General features: G+C 47.3%; 1 protein-coding gene across 1 annotated transcript in view; it reads right to left on the reverse strand.

Annotated features, from left to right (window-relative positions):
- SETD1A (SET domain containing 1A, histone lysine methyltransferase) overlaps positions 1–19,322 on the reverse strand; it is a 374,529-nt gene that overhangs the window by 118,473 nt on the left and 236,734 nt on the right. Inside the window, exons 11-13 of the mRNA XM_029606903.1 lie at positions 11,977–12,128; positions 11,760–11,823; positions 11,122–11,415 (exon numbers count right to left, since the gene is read on the reverse strand). Coding sequence (XP_029462763.1) covers positions 11,122–11,415; positions 11,760–11,823; positions 11,977–12,128 — 510 coding nt within the window. The remainder of the gene's footprint in view (positions 1–11,121; positions 11,416–11,759; positions 11,824–11,976; positions 12,129–19,322) is intronic.

Below are 19,322 nucleotides of genomic sequence, written 5' to 3' on the forward strand. Positions count from 1 at the left end.
CCTTGATTTGAGAGAAAGTTTTTCTATTGGTCTCTACCTCCATCTGAGCTTGTGTAAAAGCTCTGACTCGGGCTCAGTCAGCTGATGTCATCTATGTGCAAGGACTATCGTATCCTGCTTGCCCTCTGAGAACAGGTCACCAAGTTTGCTTACCATATATGGAGTTCTCCATAGACAAGATGAATTAGCTATATTGTGGGGGTGTCATCATCCAATGGTGCAGATGCTCCATCTATCAATGGCATCATCAATGGTGTGGCTGATGTGCCCGGGCTCCATGCTTCAATGGTGCCATCCACACGAGGCCCGTTGAATGTGCTTACCGTACTGGACTCTCTCACATCACTGAAGAAACAGCAGAGTTGCTTACCTCTAACAGGTGTTCTCCTAGGACAGCAGGATGTTAGTCCTCACATGTGGGCAACATCATCAGATGGAGCCCGGCACGGAAAACTTCTGTCAAAGTTTCTAGAACTTTGACTAAGCACACCAGCATGCCCAGCATGCCACTATCCAGGCCTCCACGCAGGGTCCCTCTTCAGTCTCATAATATAGAATTACGCACAAAAATAAGCACAGGAAAAACCCAACTCCGCGGGGTGGCGGGCAGGTTTCCTGAGGACTAACTTGCTGCTGTCCTAGGAGAAAACCTGTTACAGGGAAGCAACTCTGCTTTCTCCTAGGACAAGCAGAATGATAGTCTTCACTTGTGGGTGAATACCTAGCTACAGGCTGCTCCCGTATACATATGGGCCACACAGCACTTATCTAGGTGACAATGGGCATAACAACCTAGTGCTAGTGGCAACATAGGGAGTCAGCTTGAACCCGAACAATGGGCTTGAGGAAGGAAGAGTTGAGTTTAATTACTGAAAAGGTTTCACAGGACCGACTGACCGAAATGGCTGCCATGGCGACCTTCCCTGTCTCAAGCAGTCGTGGGAAGCAAAGGTGTGGAGGAACTCCATGTCGCAGCTTTGCAAATTTCAACCACGGGGACCACTCATAAGTGGGCCAAGGAGGTTGCCATGGATCAAATGGAATGTGCCTTGACATTGCCTCCTAGCTGTAGACCTGCCTGCGTAAAGCAGAAAGATGCAGTCCACTAGCCAGTTGGACAAAGTCTGTTTGGATACAGCAACTCAAAAGAAATAAAGAGTTGCATGGATTGTCTGTGGCCTGCTGTGCGCTGTAGGTTAAAGGCTAAGGCCCTTTTGCAATCAAGGCTGTGCAGAGTCCATTCACCTTGGTGTGAATGAGGCTTAGGAAAGAAGGTTGGCAGGACAATTGACTGATTAAGGTGGAAATCAGTCATCACCTTCGGCAGGAACTTATGGAGCGTGCGTAGGACCCACCAGTCACGAAAGAACTTCGTGTAGGGTGGATAGACCCCAGAGCTTGAAGTTCGCCCACTCTGTGTGCCGAGGTGACCACCACCAGGAAAATGACCTTCCAAGTCAGGTGCTTCAGGTCACAAGAGTGCAAATGCTCAAAAGGAGCCTGCATCAGATGGGTCAAGACCACATTGAGATCCCAGGAAACCGCAGGGGGTCTGAGGGGAGGCTTTAGCTAGAGAAGAGCCCACATGAAACGGCCCAAATAGGCTATACCGAAATGGGTGAACCATTTATCCCCTGGTGGTAGGCCCCAATCGCACTCAGATGTACTCTCACAGAGGCGGTCTTCAAGCCAGCCTCTGAGAGGTGCAGCAGGTAATCTAACAGCTTAGAGGTGGAGCACGAGAATGGGTTCAACCCCTGGCTGTCACACCACGCTGAGAATCTCCTCCATTTCAGGCCGTAAGACTTCCTAATGGAAGACTCCAGCAAGACCAGAGACACGCCCTCCGAGAGATTCAGGGGCTGTAGGGTCAGCTTTTCAACATCCAAACCATGAAGTGGATAAGGCCTGGAGTTTGGGAAGATGCAGCCTTCCCTGATCCTGTATTATGAGGTCTGGGGATGTCCCCAGATGGATCAGCTCCCCCCAGTCCTGCTAGAGCTTCATGAGAGTCTTCGAGATCAAGGGAAGCAGAGGATAGGCATATAAGAGGCCCCTGCCCCAGTGGAGAGCAAAGGCATCTGGATTCCACCTTGCCAGGCTAGGAAGCAGAACTGAACCACTTTCTTGTTGCAGGGGGAGGCAAAGAGGTCCACGTCCGGAGTTCCCCAAAGACGGAAAATCCGGTCCGTCACCTCCTGCATCAGGGATCACTCATGCGGTTGGAAGGAACGACTTAGATCGTCCGTCAGCACATTCTCCTGACCCAGCAGGTATCTGGCTCAGAGAAGAATGTTCTGGGACAGAGCCCATGACCAGATCTGGACTGCCTCCTGGCAAAGGAGGAACGATCCCATGCCTCCCTGCTTGTTTAGGTACTACATTGCTATTTGACTGTGGGCCTGGATGAGCACAACCTTGTTGGTCAGTTGATCTTGAAATGCACCAAGGGTGTAATGGATCACCCGAAGCTCCAGGAAGTTGATCTGGCACCGCTCCTCCTGAACTGACCAGTGACCCTGGGTACGAAGGTCCCCAACATGGGCCCCCTCAGTCCAATTGGGAGGCATCCGTGGTGAGTGGGAGAAGACTGAAATGCAACCCCCACCTCTAAGTTGGGAAGATCTACCCACCATGACAGGGAGTCCCGGAATTGTGGAGTGACTCGGATGAGTGCCCTCAGGTCCTGAGTGGCCTGGCACCATTGGGACTAGAAGGTCCACTGCGCCCTGCGCATGTGCAAGCAAGCAAAAGGAGTGAACATGGACGGTCGGTCACAGCCATGTGTCCCAGCAGATATAACATGCTGTGCCACAGAGATCTGGTGACTCAGAAAGATCACCCCCGCTAGCAAAGCTAAGCTGAGCGCATGATCCCTGGGCAGGAATGACTGAGCCTGAATCGTATCAAACCTGGCACCAATGAAGTCCAGGTGTGGGGATGGGACCAACTGGGACTTGGGGTAATTGATTAGAAAACCCAATGTCTCCAAGACCTGGATGGTGATGTGTAAGGCCTGCAGTGCTCCCTGCCTGGAGGTGTTCTTGATGAGCCAATCGTCCAGGTAGGGAAAAACATGCACGTGCAGCCTCCTCAGATATGCCGTCACTACTGCCATGCACTTCGTGAATACGCAGGGTGCAGAAGCCAGACTAAAGGGCAGCGCCCTGTACTGAAAATGGTGTCTGCCCACTACAAACTGGAAGTACTGCCAGTGGACGTGGGCAATTCCTATGTGGGCATAGGCATCTCATAGATAGAGGGAGCAAAGCCAGTCCCCCCGCCCCGTAGGAGAGGAATGAGGGCAACCAGCGAGATCATCCTGAACTTCTCCAGTCTGAGGAATTTGTTCAAGGCCCTCAAGTCCAAAATCGGACGAAGGCCTCCTGTTCTCTTTGGGATAAGGAAATATCTGGATAGAAGCCACTTCCCCTCTGACAGGGAGGAACGGGTTCAACCGTCCTAGCCATTGAGAGGGCAGACACAGCTCCTTGAGTAGTATTTCCTGATCTGCTGAGAACCCCCAAGAGGGGCACGAGGGAGAGTCCAGAGGAACCTCCTGGAAATTCAATCTGCATCCCTGAAGGACAATGAAAAGGATCCATCGATCAGAGGTGATAGTTGTCCAATGGTCCGCAAAGGACAGTAGTCAATCCCTGACTGGAGGATCTGCTGCCAATTTGCATGGGTAACTGGTTTAGACTCCCTCGCATCCAGTCAAAAACTGGTAGCAGGAGTCTGCAGAGGTGCTGGCTGAGTTCTAGGGACATGCTGTTGTCTAGGTGAGACCTTGGTCTAGCCTGTTGAGACCTTGCCTACTGCCAGAGGGTAGTATTTTCTCAGGCGGTGAAAATGGGCGACAAGGCCCCTGCCTCAAGGATTTTTTGCCTGAGGACTCTGGGTCCGAGGTGCTAGCTGAGAGATGCTGTAGGGTCTCATGATGGTCTTTCAGCTGTGCTACTCTTCAATCTTGTCTGAAGAGATTCTCCCTGGTGCAAGGCAAGTCGGCAATGCGGTCTTGCACTTATGGTTGCAGATCGGAGGCCTGTAGCCAGGCCATACAACGAGCACTGATGACTGCTGCAGCTATTCTCGTCACTGTCTCGAAGACATCATATGCAGACCTAACTTATGTTTGTCGCATTCCAATCCCTGCTGTACAACCTTCAGGAAATCCTCCAGGAGTTGTTCAGGGAGGCGGTCTACCAATTCCTGTATCTGTTTCCAGAGGTTTCTGAAATACTGGCTCATATACAATTGGTATCCGGCAATGTGGCCGCCAACATAGAGCCCTGGAAAACCTTATAGACCAGGGCATCTAGGGACTTGCATTCACGGCCTGGAGGAGCTGAGGCATTGGTACAGGACCTCTTTGATTTCTTGAAGGCGAACTCCACCACCACAGACTGGTGCGGGAGGTTGCGTTGCTCAAACCCTGTGGTCGGCTGCACAAGATATACTGCATTGGTTTTCTGGTTATTTTATTTGTTTGTTTTTCTATACCGATGCTCAACTAGTTTTATCACACTGGTTTTCAGCTTAAAAGTGGAATCTATTGCCATAGATTTCGTATTTTACCTTAAGACATTGTAACATGATTAGTTTTGTAACATAGTTACTCATATTACAAAGTTTAACCATGTAACAAGAGTAACTTTGTAAAAGGGATACTTTTGTAACAAAAGTAGTTTGTAGCCAGGGTAACTTTGTAATAGGAGTGGCTTTGTGATAAGAGTAACCACTTGGACTGCGGAGAGATTTAAGGAGCATTATGTCAGAGAGGGTGGGATGCAGTCATTAAAGTTTTGTCTCTATGCCGTAACAATTTGAAAAGTTGGTGATATAAATTAAGGCGGGAGTGGTAAGGGGTTATAGTTCATCACTGGCATAGTGAAGTTATCACAGTTGTAGTGGGACCAGTATAAATTAGTTACAGATGTGGGGAGAACTTGATTCGCATTGGGTTGACCAAGATGGGGTTCTGCTGTGGGGAGCGGGGGAGAAATGTGTGATAATTGAGGGGAGTGGCTCATCTTTCTGTGGTTGGTGGTGGGTGATGTGTCAGTGTTGGGATATGCTTTTTTGAAGAGCCAGGTTTTAAGGTTCTTTTTATTTATTTTATTTGTTGAGTTTTATATACCGCCATTCGGTAAAGCCATCATAACGGTTTACAAACTTCAAAATGCAAGTTTTTTAACAACTGAGTAAAGGCATGACAGGAAGCATCATACCTTTTAGGAAGGTATGATTTAGGAAGTGAGAAAGTTTTTTTGTAACTGTCTCACTTCCTAAATATTGTTATAATATTTTTTAAGTTTCATACTATATTTGATGTTGAATTGGGAAATGTTTATTACTATGTTACTCTCTGCCTTTACACACATGTTAATTGTAAACCGGGTTGATGTGATTCCTATCATGAAACTCGGTATAATAAAAATAATAAATAAATAAATAAATACCTATAAGGGAGCCCGGACCGACGTGCCGCAAATGCGCAGTAGAGAGCAGCTCTACTGCGCATGCGCGCACATCGGCCAGAGCGCAGCGTGTCAGAAAAAAAAAATGGCACCTGCTCCTTAGGAGCAGGACCGGCAGCGGCAGCAGCAACAAGCAGTAGCTGCGGCGGCGGCGGCGATGCACGCGCGAGAGGCAGGGAGGAGCAATAGTGGCGGCGACGCGCGTGCGTACAAGAGAGAGGCAGGGAGGAGCAGTAGCGGCGGCAGCGTGCGAGAGGCAGGGAGGAGCAGTAGCGGCGGCGACGCGCGCGTGCGGGATGGAGGGACACCCCCTGTCTGCCGGTTGTGGATGAGCTGGGAGGGGAGTGAGTGAGGATAGGGAGGAGAGAGTGAGCTGAGGGGAGGAGGAAGAGAGTGAGATGGGAGAGTGAGATGGGAGAGGTGGGAGGGAGGGGGAGAGAGTGAGATGGGAGAGGTGGGAGGGAGGGGGAGAGAGTGAGGTGGGAGAGGTGGGAGGGAGGGGGAGAGAGTGAGGTGGGGGAGGGAGGAGAGAGTGAGGTGGGGGAGGTGAGAGAGAGGGAGGTGGGGGAGGTGAGAGGGAGGGAGGAGAGAGAGAGAGGGAGGTGGGGGAGGGGAGAGAGAGAGGGAGGTGGGGGAGGGAGGAGAGAGAGAGGGAGGTGGGGGGAGGTGAGAGGGAGGGAGGGGAGAGAGAGAGAGAGAGGTGGGGGGAGGGAGTGGAAAGGAAATGGACCAAAAAAATTTTTTTAATGTAGCCCGTTGTTACGGGCTTAACGGCTAGTATTACATAAAAGAAAGACATCCAAATGCAAAGATATTAACTGGAACTTGCACTATGGATTGCACTAAGGGGCGCGACAAAGGGGGTTGAGGGGTCGAGTCTGAGTTGAGGTGGTAGACTGTTCCAGAGTTTTGGACCTGCAACTGATAGGGATCGCTCTCTTGTTGAGGTTAGGTGGTGGGGTTGAGATGAGTCCTGTATTGGTGGAGCGGAGGGTTCTCCGAGGGGTTTGGAAGTGGAGGGCAGGGCTTAGCTAGTCAAATTTTTCAGTGTATAGTGTTTTGTGGATGAGTGTAAGGACTTTGTATTGAATCTTGTGTGGGATGGGCAGCCAATGTAGGTTTTTGAGGATTGCTGAGATGTGTTCAGTTCTTTTGCTGTTTGAGATACATCTTGCCGCTGCGTTTTGTAATAGTTGTAGTGGTCGTAGCGAGTTGGATGGGAGGCCCAAGAGTAGGGTGTTGCAATAGTCGAGTTTGGAAAATATTAGGGCTTGAAGTACTGTTCTGTAGTCGTGGATATAGAGTAGTGGTTTTATTTTTTGAGCATCTGGAGCTTGAAGAATCCATCTTTTATTATTGATTTGATGTGATTCTTCATGCTGAGTTCATTGTCGATGAGCATGCCAAGATCTCTGACTGTGGAGATTGCTATACTTTTTGAGGTAGGTGATGGATCGTTGTTTTTGAGAGTTGAGATGGTCTTGTTGTTTATGTACAGTATTTCTGTTTTGTTGTGGTTGATTGCGATAGAAAGTGAGCTATCTTTTGGAGGTGGTTGTCTCAGGTTTTTAGTGTGTTTGTGATGTTTTCTTTTATGGGGAGTAGAATCTGAACATCGTCAGCGTATAAGAAGTATGTTAGATTTAGATCAACTAGGAGCGTACATAGGGGGAGGATGTAGATGTTGAACAATGTTGAGGACAGGGATGAACCTTGAGGTACTCCGTGAGTGAGGGGAATTTGTTTGGATTCGGTGGTGTTGATTCTGATTTTGTATGAGCGTTTGTCAGGTATAATTTGAACCATTTAAGTGTAGCATTGCCTAGGTCTATGTGGCTTAGTCTGTTTAGTAATGTTTCACGGTTGACGGTGTCAAAGGCGGCGGAGATGTCTAGTAGGATGAGAATGTACGATTGTCCATGATCGAAGCCTCTGAGGATGTGGTCAGTGAGGGATTGCAGGAGTGTTTCTATGTTGAAGTATTTTCTGAAACCATGATGGGATGGAGACAGGAGATTGTGATTAACTGGAGGAACAGAGATCGGGTGCTCCCAGAGCGAACAACCAAGTCCTTGAAGATATCAACTGGGACTGCAACCACTTCTTTAGGAGCATCCACGAATTGAAGGATCTCCAGCATCTTGTGCCTGGAGTCTTCCTTGGAGCTGGAAGGGCACCAATTCCACCATGGCTCGTATAAAGCCTGCGAATGTCAAGTTCTCCGGAGGAGAGCGGCATCTCTCCACTGGAGAAAAGGGTTCAGAAGAAAGGTCCTTGGAGTCCTCGGAGGAAGAGATGGAAGGCTCATCCTCCCATGGGTCGTAAGGGGTGTCATCCTCACTCAGACTGCTCGGTGACACTGTTGGGGGAGCCCGAAGTGCGGTCTTGGGCCAGGGCACAGAGGGCACCAAGATCACCAGAGGCATTGATGGAGTGGATGGACCCGGCAACTCAAGACATGGTGGCCGCAGAATCGGCCATGGAAGAGGAACCACCGGCCCCAACGGCCCTCCATCTGAGGAATCAGCGTTTGGGGATAGTCTCTGATCATGGCCTCACCTGTGCCCCCCCCCCCCCCCGTAGCAGCAAGGGCTCCCTGGGCATCGGCATGGGTTGGGTTGGCAAGGCACTGAAGAGCAGATCCAACCGTTCCAGCAACGGTGCTAGCATGGACGGTGTATGTTCCGGTGGCAGCTCGATACCTTGTAGGACTCATCCTACCTCCAACCGCACTCTCTGCTCCAACTCCTTCTCGAATGCTGTTGATGACAATACATATTGAGGAGGAGGTGAAGGCATTACCTGGTCTCCCTTGGAGCCCCAAAGGACATAAGAACATAAGAAATTGCCATGCTGGGTCAGACCAAGGGTCCATCAAGCCCAGCATCCCGTTTCCAACAGAGGCCAAACCAGGCCACAAGAACCTGGCAATTACCCAAACACTAAGAAGATCCCATGCTACTGATGCAATTAATAGCAGTGGCTATTCCCTAAGTAAACTTGATTAATAGCCATTAATGGACTTCTCCTCCAAGAACTTATCCAAACCTTTTTTGAACCCAGCTACACTAACTGCACTAACAACATCCTCTGGCAACAAATTCCAGAGCTTTATTGTGCGTTGAGTGAAAAAGAATTTTCTCCGATTAGTCTTAAATGTGCTACTTGCTAACTTCATGGAATGCTCCCTAGTCCTTCTATTATTCGAAAGTGTAAATAACCGAGTCACATCTACTCGTTCAAGACCTCTCATGATCTTAAAGACCTCTATCATATCCCCCCTCAGCCGTCTCTTCTCCAAGCTGAACAGCCCTATCCTCTTCAGCCTTTCCTCATAGGGGAGCTGTTCCATCCCCTTTATCATTTTGGTTGCCCTTCTCTGTACCTTCTCTATTGCAACTATATCTTTTTTGAGATGCGGCGACCAGAATTGTACACAGTATTCAAGGTGCGGTCTCACCATGGAGCGATATAGAGGCATTATGACATTTTCCATTTTATTAACCATTCCCTGCCTAATAATTCCTAACATTCTGTTTGCTTTTTTGACTGCTGCAGCACACTGAGCCGACGGTTTTAAAGTATTATCCACTATGATGCCTAGATCTTTTTCCTGGGTAGTTGCTCCTAATATGGAACCTAACTTCATGTAACTACTGCAAGGGTTATTTTTCCCTATATGCAACACCATGCACTTGTCCACCAATACCGGTAGGGAACGCCTCGGGCCCTCGGTCTCGAACATCTATGCCTAATCGGCATGAGGCTGCTTCGGTGGCATCGCGGACGATACCAGCGCCTTCCTGAGCTTGGAGCCACAGGAGGAAGGTGACCGATGTCAGTGCTTCGACTTCTCCCGATGCTTGGCCTGGTCTTTCCCCGGCGCTGTGGGTGAAGGTGATGATCCAGACCTACAGCAGGAAGAAATAGAAACAGGCCGATCCCCAGCACCTAACTCAATCTAGGAAACCAGCAAAAGAGAGGACAAGACAGGCCTAGTACTTACAGGTGTCGATGATCCCAATACAGATGTCGAGGGTTCAGACATTTTGGGCCCAAATAACTTGTCCATTTTGACCAGACACACTCAGCGATCCTTTGGGGTCATCCGAGCGCAAAAAGAACAGCCACGCACGTAGTGCAATGGCCCAGGCACAATATACAGACCTTGTGAGGGTCTGTGATAGACAGTCTGGGGGCGGAACTCTGATGACGCCATGGAAAAAAGTAACCACCGAGCAGTCAATGGCCAGTGGCCACCCGGTGATGGCACAGTCAGTAATCAACCGCAAAGAACGGAGTACTTAATATAACGCCTAAACTAGGGCTGGGAAGAATTGAGGGATCCGGCGAGGGAAAAAGAATGAGAACGCGAAAACACCGTTTTCCGAAAAGAAAAGTACAAGCTCCACTTCCATGAGATGAACGCTCCGCGGGGGGGGGGGGGGGGGGGGGGGGGACTGAAGAGGGACACTGTGTGGACAGTGGCATCCTAAGCATGCTCAGTGAGCTTAGTCAAAGTTCTAGAAAATTTGACAAATTTTCCATGCTGGGCTCCATCTGATGATATCATCCACATGTGAGGACTACCATCCTTCTTGTCCTAGGAGAAAAAATTTAAGTCTCCAGTTGGAGTAGCAGAGGTCTGTGCTTGCGGCACAGAGGAAACCTGCACCCAAAGGCCTTGAATTCTGAAGCTCGACATTTAACTAACTTGCTCAACCCCAGGCTGCATCATAGTGAGGGGAGTCCTAAAAAGAGGACTCCTTGATCAACTTATTGAGAAGTGTCAGCTTCAGTAATCTTCTTAGCCCTGAGCACTTTCTTTTCTTCATCTTCTTTCTCTTTTTTTTTCATGAGAACTGAAAAGTACTGTTGTGGGGTTACTGCAGGCAGTAACAGAAAAACATTGAAAAAAGAGAAAGAGGGTCAGAAGATGATCTTAAGGGACAGTGAGATAGGGATACATGTCCAGGCTGCAGTATGGACATAAAAATGACTAAGGGGCTCATGAGGCAGTTGGCTTCCATGGGAACATCTGCACATGCTCAGTAGGGCAAGAGCTTTACTCAAGTTCAGAGAGTGGTCCATCTCCGTACTAGACGGCATCACCCACTTTTATGCTAATTCAGCCTTGCTTGTCAATGGAGAATGAATGATAAATCCCCTACTTTTGCACCTTTCCGTTTCAGAACTTGACTGGTAGTGCTTCCTGCTCTATCCTATCCACCACATCCCCTAAGCTCTACATCTGGTATAGCAAAGGAAGTTAGTGATAAAAGCATTAGCTAATAAGACACTTTCATCGTCCTGTATATGCAACATTTTTAAACAGGGGTTTCTTGTGTATACTTCTAATGTCAACACAGATCTATCTATGCCACCCAAAAACAACTAAAATTTAATCTTTCTTGAATTTTGTTATGATATCCATGCAAGTGAGAGCTAGAAAGTGAGCACTATGATAAAAAGCAAGCCAGAATGTAAGCAAGCCAGAGAATGAGTGGGAGCACAAGACTCAACCCAAGTCAGAATAGGAGAGTCAGAGAACAAGTTAGGGAACAATCAGGCCAGAAAGTGAGAGAGAGTCAGAGACAAGTAACCTAGTCAGTAAACACGAGAACAAAAAGTGGGTACATACTGGCAATATCAGTTCCTTTCTGTAAAATGGTGGTTTCTGGCACGACAAACTCTGTCTTGTCCTTCCTCTCTGCTATAGCTTCGGCCAGGCAGCTGTCCAAAGTAGACTCATCCATGGTATCCTCCGCTGTTTCCTCTGCAGGCGTCTCCTCAGCTGCCACTTCTTCTTCCTCCTCTTCCTCAGAGGAAGACGAGGAGGAACTGCTCTCAGAGTCTGAGGTGCTATCACTCTCATCTTCAGACTCTGCCTTGGAGGAGCTCTCACTTGCTGCCATTGCCACTTCAGTTTCCTCTTCTATATGAGAATTGAGAAAAACAATAAAATGACTCAATCCTTGTTTGGTACTTGAGAGAGGCCCAAATAATAAAAACTTCAGGAGGAAAAAGGCCCAGCCTACCTTCCATCCACAGTGGCATCCTTTCTCCTCCAGCGCTCATTCATTAACAACTCTGCAAACCTTCTCCTTCCCATCTGACTCATCATGGATCCCTCATGCAAAATTTCTCTCTCTCTCTCTCTGTCTCAGTTTTCTACTGGAATCTATCACAACCTCTTCCCCAATCTGGGTCTCATCAGGGAGCCATCACACCATAGGCCGTGTCAACTTACCCCTTCCTGCATCATGCATGGTCTCTTACCTTCAGACTCCTGGTCCTTCTCACTTAGTTCAAGATCTTCCTCTTCCTCCTCCTCCTCTTCCTCCTTTCCAAACATTAAAAAAAAATGCAAAGATAGGTGTACACTTAGGGAAATATCGGATATATTTCCAAGTCACCCATTTTCTTCATTTTAAAAAACTAAAACTTCACTCAAAAATAGTATATTTCAGATTATCCCACAGATACATGCACTCACCTTCTCAGAGGATGACTCCTCTGAAGCCTCCTCTCCCTCGCTGTCCAGATGGAAAGGCTTCCTATGCTTGGCTTCCACTTTCCTCCGCTCTGAGTCTCTCTTAGTGCCATTAGGACCCTGCCGGCTGGTTTCCAGGGCATCCTTCTCCCTCTCTGGGACAAAGAGAAAGCATACAGAAGGTATAAAACCAACAATAAGCCAGCTCCACTATTGTTTCTCACACATACAAAGAAGGGTTTAGGAAGGAATGCATCCTGAGCTTTGTATTCCATCATTTTGCAGAAATTGAATAAAAACATTTTTCTTTCTATCTCTGACAACACTCAGCATAAATGGATTCTTTTTACTTGGAACTATACTAGACCAGTTGACCCACTAGATGGTAAAGTACACTCTCTCTCTCTAAAGCTGACCCTTTTTGGGAGAGCTGGCAAAACTTCCTGCATTTTCTTAGCTACATAGGGATAACTTTAAAAAAATAAATAAATCTCAAAGCAGAAGTGTAGTAGGTATTCCTCCCCATAAGAACACCACAATGTTGTTTAAATAACCTCTTATTTAATTCTAACAAAGATACATAATAAATACTATTGTTATAATGTAAACAATTAAAGATTAACTAACAAAGTTACACTTGTAGGACAATTATTTTTGCTCAAAGAAGTGGAGTAGTCACTTAGTGGTTAAAGCAACAGGCTGAGAACCAGAGATGCTAGGGTTCAAATCCTGCCGCCATTGTCCAAAACATTATTGCCAGCAGCAGTGCTGCCACCCCATTTGTCTAAACTCCTCCCTAACTCCACCTCTTCCCCTAATTTTAATTGTACCACCACGATAAGCGTTAGGGCATTATCACATGCAATAATGCCCTAACGCACAGCGATAATGGGTATCGCACCTTGGAAAATGACCCTATTAGATTGTAAGCGCTCTGGGGACAGGAAAATACCTATCATACCTGAATGTAAATTGCCTTGAATTAAATGGATAAGTAGTGACTTTCCCAATTCTATATGGTTAATGGGATTTTTCCTACAGAAACTTGTCCAAACCCTTTTTAAACCAAGTTATACTAACTGTTTACACCACATCCTCTAAGAACAAATTTCAGAGTTTGTGTGCTGAATGAAAAAATACTTTCTCCAATTTATTTTAAATGTGCCATCTATTAGCTTCATGGAGTGCAAAGGGCAAACATCTGTATCCTGTTTACTCGTTCCACCTCACTCATGATTTTATAGACCTCTATTCTCTCTCTTTTCAGCTGTTTCTTCTTCTAAGTTGAAGAATTCTAACCTTTTAGCCTTTCTTCATAGGGGAGCCATTCCATTATCATTTTGGTCATCACCCTCTGTACCTTTATAGTTCATCTATATATTTTTTGTGTTGGAACAACCAGAACTACATACAAAACTCTAGGTGTGGTCACACCCTGTATCAGTTCTTCAGGTATTATTAGGAAAGGAATGGAAAATAAAATAAACATTCTATTTGCTTATTTTAGCCACCACCATGTACTGGGCCAAGGATTTCAAAATACTATCCACAATAATTCCACAATCCTTTTCCAGGGTGGCGATGCCTAATGTGGAACCCAGCATAGGGATTATTCTTCCCTATATGTATCACTTTTCACTTGTTCACATTAAATTTCATCGACCATATACAGAAATAAAGGTCAACAAAATAAATATATATAAGGTGCTGGTGTGGATACAGCCAGAGAAATGCACACATACGCTAGCTGTGCTTTAAGTGCTTTTTATTTACAGTGATATGATACAGCAAACATTAGGCAGCAAACAATAAATCAGGCGCTTTGAACTCACGCAGTCTCTGGCTTAAACACATACAGGTTTACCCACCTCACAGAAAAGTGGTCTCTCTGTAGTCAAACTCTGTCAGCTCCCTGGGGCCCATCTAGCTTGTCTGTCTAAGCCCTTAAGGGTAGATTTTAAAAGCCCTGCGCGCGTAAATCCTGCCGGATTTACGCGCGCAGGGCACTCGCACGCCAGTGTGCCTATTTTGCAAAGGCCGCCGGTGAGCGCAAAGCCCCGGGATGCACGTAAGTCCCGAGGCTTCGTAAAAGGGGCAGGAGGGGGCATGTCTGGGGTCAGGGGGCGGTCTGGGGTGGGTCCGAGGTGTGGCGACGGTTCGGGGGCGGGCCGGGAGGGCAGTCCCGAGTTCCCCCGGCACTGTGGCCTGTGCCGGGGGATGCAGAGGCAGCAGGCGTAACTTGCACAACAAAGGTGGTGGTGGTGGGGGGGGGTTAGCTAGGGGAAGGTGGGAGGACGCGGAAGGAAAGTTCCCTCCGAGGCTGCTCCGATTTCGGAGCAGTCTCTGAGGGAACGAGGCAGGCTGTGCGGCTCGGCGCACGCAGGCTGCCAATTTTGCGCAGCCTTGAGCTCGCCGACCCCGGATTTTATAAGATATGCACAGCTACGAGCGTATCTTATAAAAGCCGGCGTACTTTTGTTTGCGCCGGTTGCGCGTACTTTAAGATCTACCTCTTAGTTTTTAAGCTCAGGATTTGAACTCCTCCTTTCTCCCAGGATAACTTGGGGAGCCCAAGCTTAAGGAGGACCAGGCGGGATATTTGAGCCCGGTCCTTTAAGATAGACTGCTATACACTCCCTCACATACTGCGCCTGTCCCCTCCCCGCCCCCCCCCCCAGCTCAGCCTTGCTGCGATGAGAGTCCTTCTGTACATGGGAGACCGCCCTTGACAGAGCTACAACTGCAGCATACTGTCGCTCCCGTAGCATTCATTTCCGTTCACTGTAGGCTCATGGACATCTTTGTCCAATTTTCTTCTGATGTACCACAGCTTTTTCAGCTTCATCCGACCCTCATATATTCTCTAGCACCCTCTTCAGCCATAGCCTTATGAGAGATTCCACCCTCTTCTGTGGTACTGGTACCCAAGTAATCATCTCACCCCTCCAGGCCTGTGGACGGACCTTACCCTTTCCCAGGTTGTATCTGTCCTAATGTAGTTGCCGCCAGGGGCTTATGAGGCTTAACAAACCTATGAACAAGATCCGGGTCCTGCCATTGAAAGGGCACTTGAACCCCCGGATCTTTGGGGTAGTGGCTATGCAAACCAATTGTACACTAATCAAAAAGGGCTTTGAAGCTCTGGCAATCCTACCTAATAATCACGGGGTAAGGTAACCAGGGAAGTATTCTGACCTCCATCATCTCTTGATTGGCTGGGGTCTTCAGCTGTACCCAGCAGGTGGGATATCGTTGATGGACCCCATGAACACATGCCAATGTCAATACTTTTCCAGCTTCAAAATGGATACGTTTCAGCAAATCACTCTGCACCAGTGCTTTTAGTCTACCGGAGTCCATTAGCACTTGGGAGCAAACCCCATTCAGTTCCACTGGTATCACATTTAGTGACTTCCTGGTTGGAGGCTTCTATCAAGTTGCAACAATAGGAAGTTACCACATTAGTGTACATAGCCTCCAGTGTCCCGTGGGAACAGTCACTCGCAAAGTATCCTCTCCTCCCTACAGCGGAAGCATGTCAAACTGATTGAAGGTTGCGGCTGGGGTGACCGGCTCAATTGGGTCTGTCCCAGAGGCTTCAGACTCCGTCACTCGCTCTCTTCATTGAGGGGTTTCTCTAGGCAGGATGGCGGTGTGGGCATAGTCTGGGCCTGATGGTATGCCTCTGCTACCTCCAAGGCTTTTCCCATTGTTAGGGCCAGTTGCTGGCAAACCCACTGCTGCATGGGTGAACTGAGATTGTCCAGGAACTACTCCAGCAAAATTGCTTGGGCCAACTCTTCCCCAGTTTTCCTGTCCAGGTACAGCCACCTCTACACGGCATTCTTAAAGCGGTGGAACAAATTCCTATTCCATGCACATACCCGGATCAGTCCAGACCGTGGGTTATACCTCCCTTCCAGCAGATGGAGACAGAGAAAAACTTGTAGGGTGCCCTCTATTAACCAGTTGCACCCTCTGCGTCCCTTCGGTATTTCTCTGTCTCCAGCAGATGAAGGTGGCAGAAAGCAAAATTGCTTACCTTGTAATAGGTGTTATCCCAGGACAGCAGGATGTAGTCCTCACATATGGGTGACGTCACTGAATGGAGCCCAGGCGGGAAAACTTTCTGTCAAAGTTTCTAGAAACTTTTGACTGGCCCAGTGAGGCCACTGAGCATGCCCAGCATGCTATGATATTCTCTGCCACAGGTGTCTCTCTTCAGTCTAGTATGTAGCAAATGCGTTAGCAAAAAATAAAATAATAAAAGTATGAGGCCCAACTCCGCGGGGTGGCGGGTGGGTTCTGTGAGGACTACATCCTGCTGTCCTGGGATAACACCTATTACAAGGTAAGCAATTTTGCTTTATCCCAGGACAAGCAGGATGCTAGTCCTCACATATGGGTGAATAGCAAGCTAGAGGCTGAGTCATTTTGTAATGGAATGTTGTTGTTGAAATGAGTCAGCCGAGGATCACAGAACATTGGATGTAGAAGGAGTTGGGTTTAAGCTGGAAACAAGTTCTTTAAGACAGATTGTCCATAGGCTGAATCTTGTCTTCCTTGCTTGTCCAAACAGTAATGAGCTGCAAAAGTGTGAAGTGAACTCCATGTTGCTGCTTTACATATGTCAAGTATTGGCACAGAACGATAGTGCGCTACTGAAGTTGACATTGCTCTTACTGAATGCGCCTTTACTCGCCCTTGGAGAGGAAGGCCTGCTTTTTCATAGCAAAACTGTATGCAATCTGTTAACCAGTTTGATAGAGTATGTTTACCCACTGCTTTACCGGGTTTGTTTGGGTCATAGGAAACAAAGAGTTGATTGGATTTTCTGTGAACTGCACTGCGGTTTAAGTAGAAGGACAGAGTACGCTTGCAATCTAAGGTGTGTAAGGCTCTTTCCCCTTGGTGAGAGTGAGGCCTTGGAAAAAATGTGGGTAAAACTATAGATTGGTTTAAGTGGAAGTCCGTAACTACCTTAGGAAGGAATTTTGGATGAGTACGGAGAACCACTCTGTCATGTAAGAACTTAGTGTAGGATTCATATGTGACAAGTGCTTGTAATTCACTAACCCTTCTAGCTGATGTAATGGCTATGAGGAAGATAGTTTTCCATGTAAGAAATTTCAGGTCACTGGAATCAATGGGTTCAAAGGGTGAACGCATGAGTCTAGATAGAACCATATTTAGATCCTATTGAGTGACTGGGTGTCTAATTGGTGGTTTAAGAAGAATTAAACCTCTCATAAATCTTTTTACAAGAGGTTGTGTAGAGATAGGTGCATCTGATACCTGATTATGGTAAGCTGAAATTGCACTTAAATGTACTCTTACAGATGAAGTCTGTAGACCAGATTCTGAAAGATGGTACAAGTAGTCTAATAAAGACTTTGTAGGGCAAGTGAAAGGATTGATGTCCTTTTGCTTGCACCACAAAGTGTATCTTTTCCATTTGGAAGCGTAGTTCTTCCTTGTGGAAGGTTTACGTGAAGCTATAAGAACTTGGGATATGTTGGATGAGAGATTGAGTGGTTGTAAAATCAAGCTTTCAACATCCAAGCTGTCAGTGATAGGGATTGAAGGTTGGGATGTCTCAACCGACCCTGATCCTGAGTTATGAGAGTGGGAGCTACTCCCAGGCGAATGGGATCCCTGACTGAGAGGTCTAGAAGTGTGGGAAACCATACTTGTCGAGGCCAGTATGGGGCTATGAGAATCATGGTCCCCTTGTCCTGTTGTAGCTTCACTAGAGTTTTGGTTATGAGTGGCATCGGAGGATACGCATATAACAGGCCTGAGTTCCAAGGGCGAGCAAATGCGTCCTTGGATGGTCTCTTGTTCAGGTTGTATCGGTAACAGTAGTGGTCCACTTTGTGATTCAGATGTGATGCAAAGAGGTCTACTGTCGGTTGTCCCCAAAGTTGAAATATCCTGGTCACTGTTGTGGGATCCAGGGACCATTCGTGTGGTTGGAATTGACGACTGAGTCTGTCCGCCACTACATTGTGAATGCCTGCTAGGTAAGTGGCTTTGAGAAACATTGAGTTGTTCAAGGCCCAGCCCCATATCTGAGCTGCTTCTTGACAAAGGAGGTATGAGCCTGTCCCTCCTTGTTTTTTGATGTACCACATGGCTACTGTGTTGTCTGTCTGGATCAGCACAGTCTTGTTTGTAAGGCAGTCTTTGAAGGCATGCAGAGCATAACGTATAGCTCGAAGTTCCAGGAAATTGATTTGAAATGTTGCTTCGAGCTTTGTCCATGTTCCTTGTGTTTGGAGATTCCCTATGTGAGCTCCCCAACCCAAGGTGGATGCATCTGTAGTTAGAGTTATTTGTGGGACTGGTTGTTGAAAGGGTAGGCCCTTGCACAGATTGTCCTTGTTCACCCACCATCGTAGAGAAGAACATAGTTGGTGGGTTACTTGAATTGGAGAATAAAGTGGTTGAATGGCTTGGATCCATTGTGATCTTAAAGTCCATTGAGTTACCCTCATGGCTAGTCTTGCCATAGGAGTGACATGAACTGTGGATGCCATGTGACCTAATAATATTAGAAACTGATGAGCTGTTGCTTGTTTCTTGGAGTAAATCGAGTTTGCCAGTAGAGACAGTGTGTTTGCTCGATCTTCTGGTAGAAATGCCTTTGAGAGGTTGGTGTTCAAATCTGCTCCTATGAATTGTAGGAGATGGTTTGGAGTTAGATGTGATTTTGGATAATTGATGAGAAATCCCATGGAGTGTAGTAGAGCAATAGTTTTGTTGAGAGACTGTATTGCTCCTTGTTGAGATTGGCTTCTGATGAGCCAATCGTCCAGATATGGGAAAACATGCACACCTTCTTTGTGTAGGTGTGCTGTTATTACTGCCAGACATTTGGTGAACACTCTGGGAGCAGAAGCTAGTCCGAATGGCAGTACTCTGTATTGGTAGTGTTGAAGGCCCACCATGAAGCGCAGATATTTGCGGTGAGGAGGGTATATTGGAATGTGAGCGTAAGCATCTTGAAGATCCAGAGAACAGAGCCAATTTCCTGCTTGAAGAAATGGGAGCATTGTTCCTAGAGAAACCATCCTGAACATTTCTTTCTTTAGAAATTTGTTGAGATTTCTGAGGTCGAGGATGGGACGTAGGCCTCCAGTTTTCTTTGGAATGAGGAAATATCTGGAGTAGAATCCTCTGCCCTGCTGAGACCTGGGCACTGGTTGAATGGCCCTGGCTGTCAGGAGGGTGGATAATTCTATTTGTAATTGAATTATTTGGGAATTTTGGAGGAAGTTGGTGGGAATTCTGGAGGAATTGAGAGAAAATTTAGTTTGTAACCGTGAGCTACAATGGAAAGTACCCAT

The sequence above is a fragment of the Rhinatrema bivittatum genome, chromosome 6 (genome assembly GCF_901001135.1).
Source record: "Rhinatrema bivittatum chromosome 6, aRhiBiv1.1, whole genome shotgun sequence".
NCBI lineage: Eukaryota > Metazoa > Chordata > Amphibia > Gymnophiona > Rhinatrematidae > Rhinatrema > Rhinatrema bivittatum.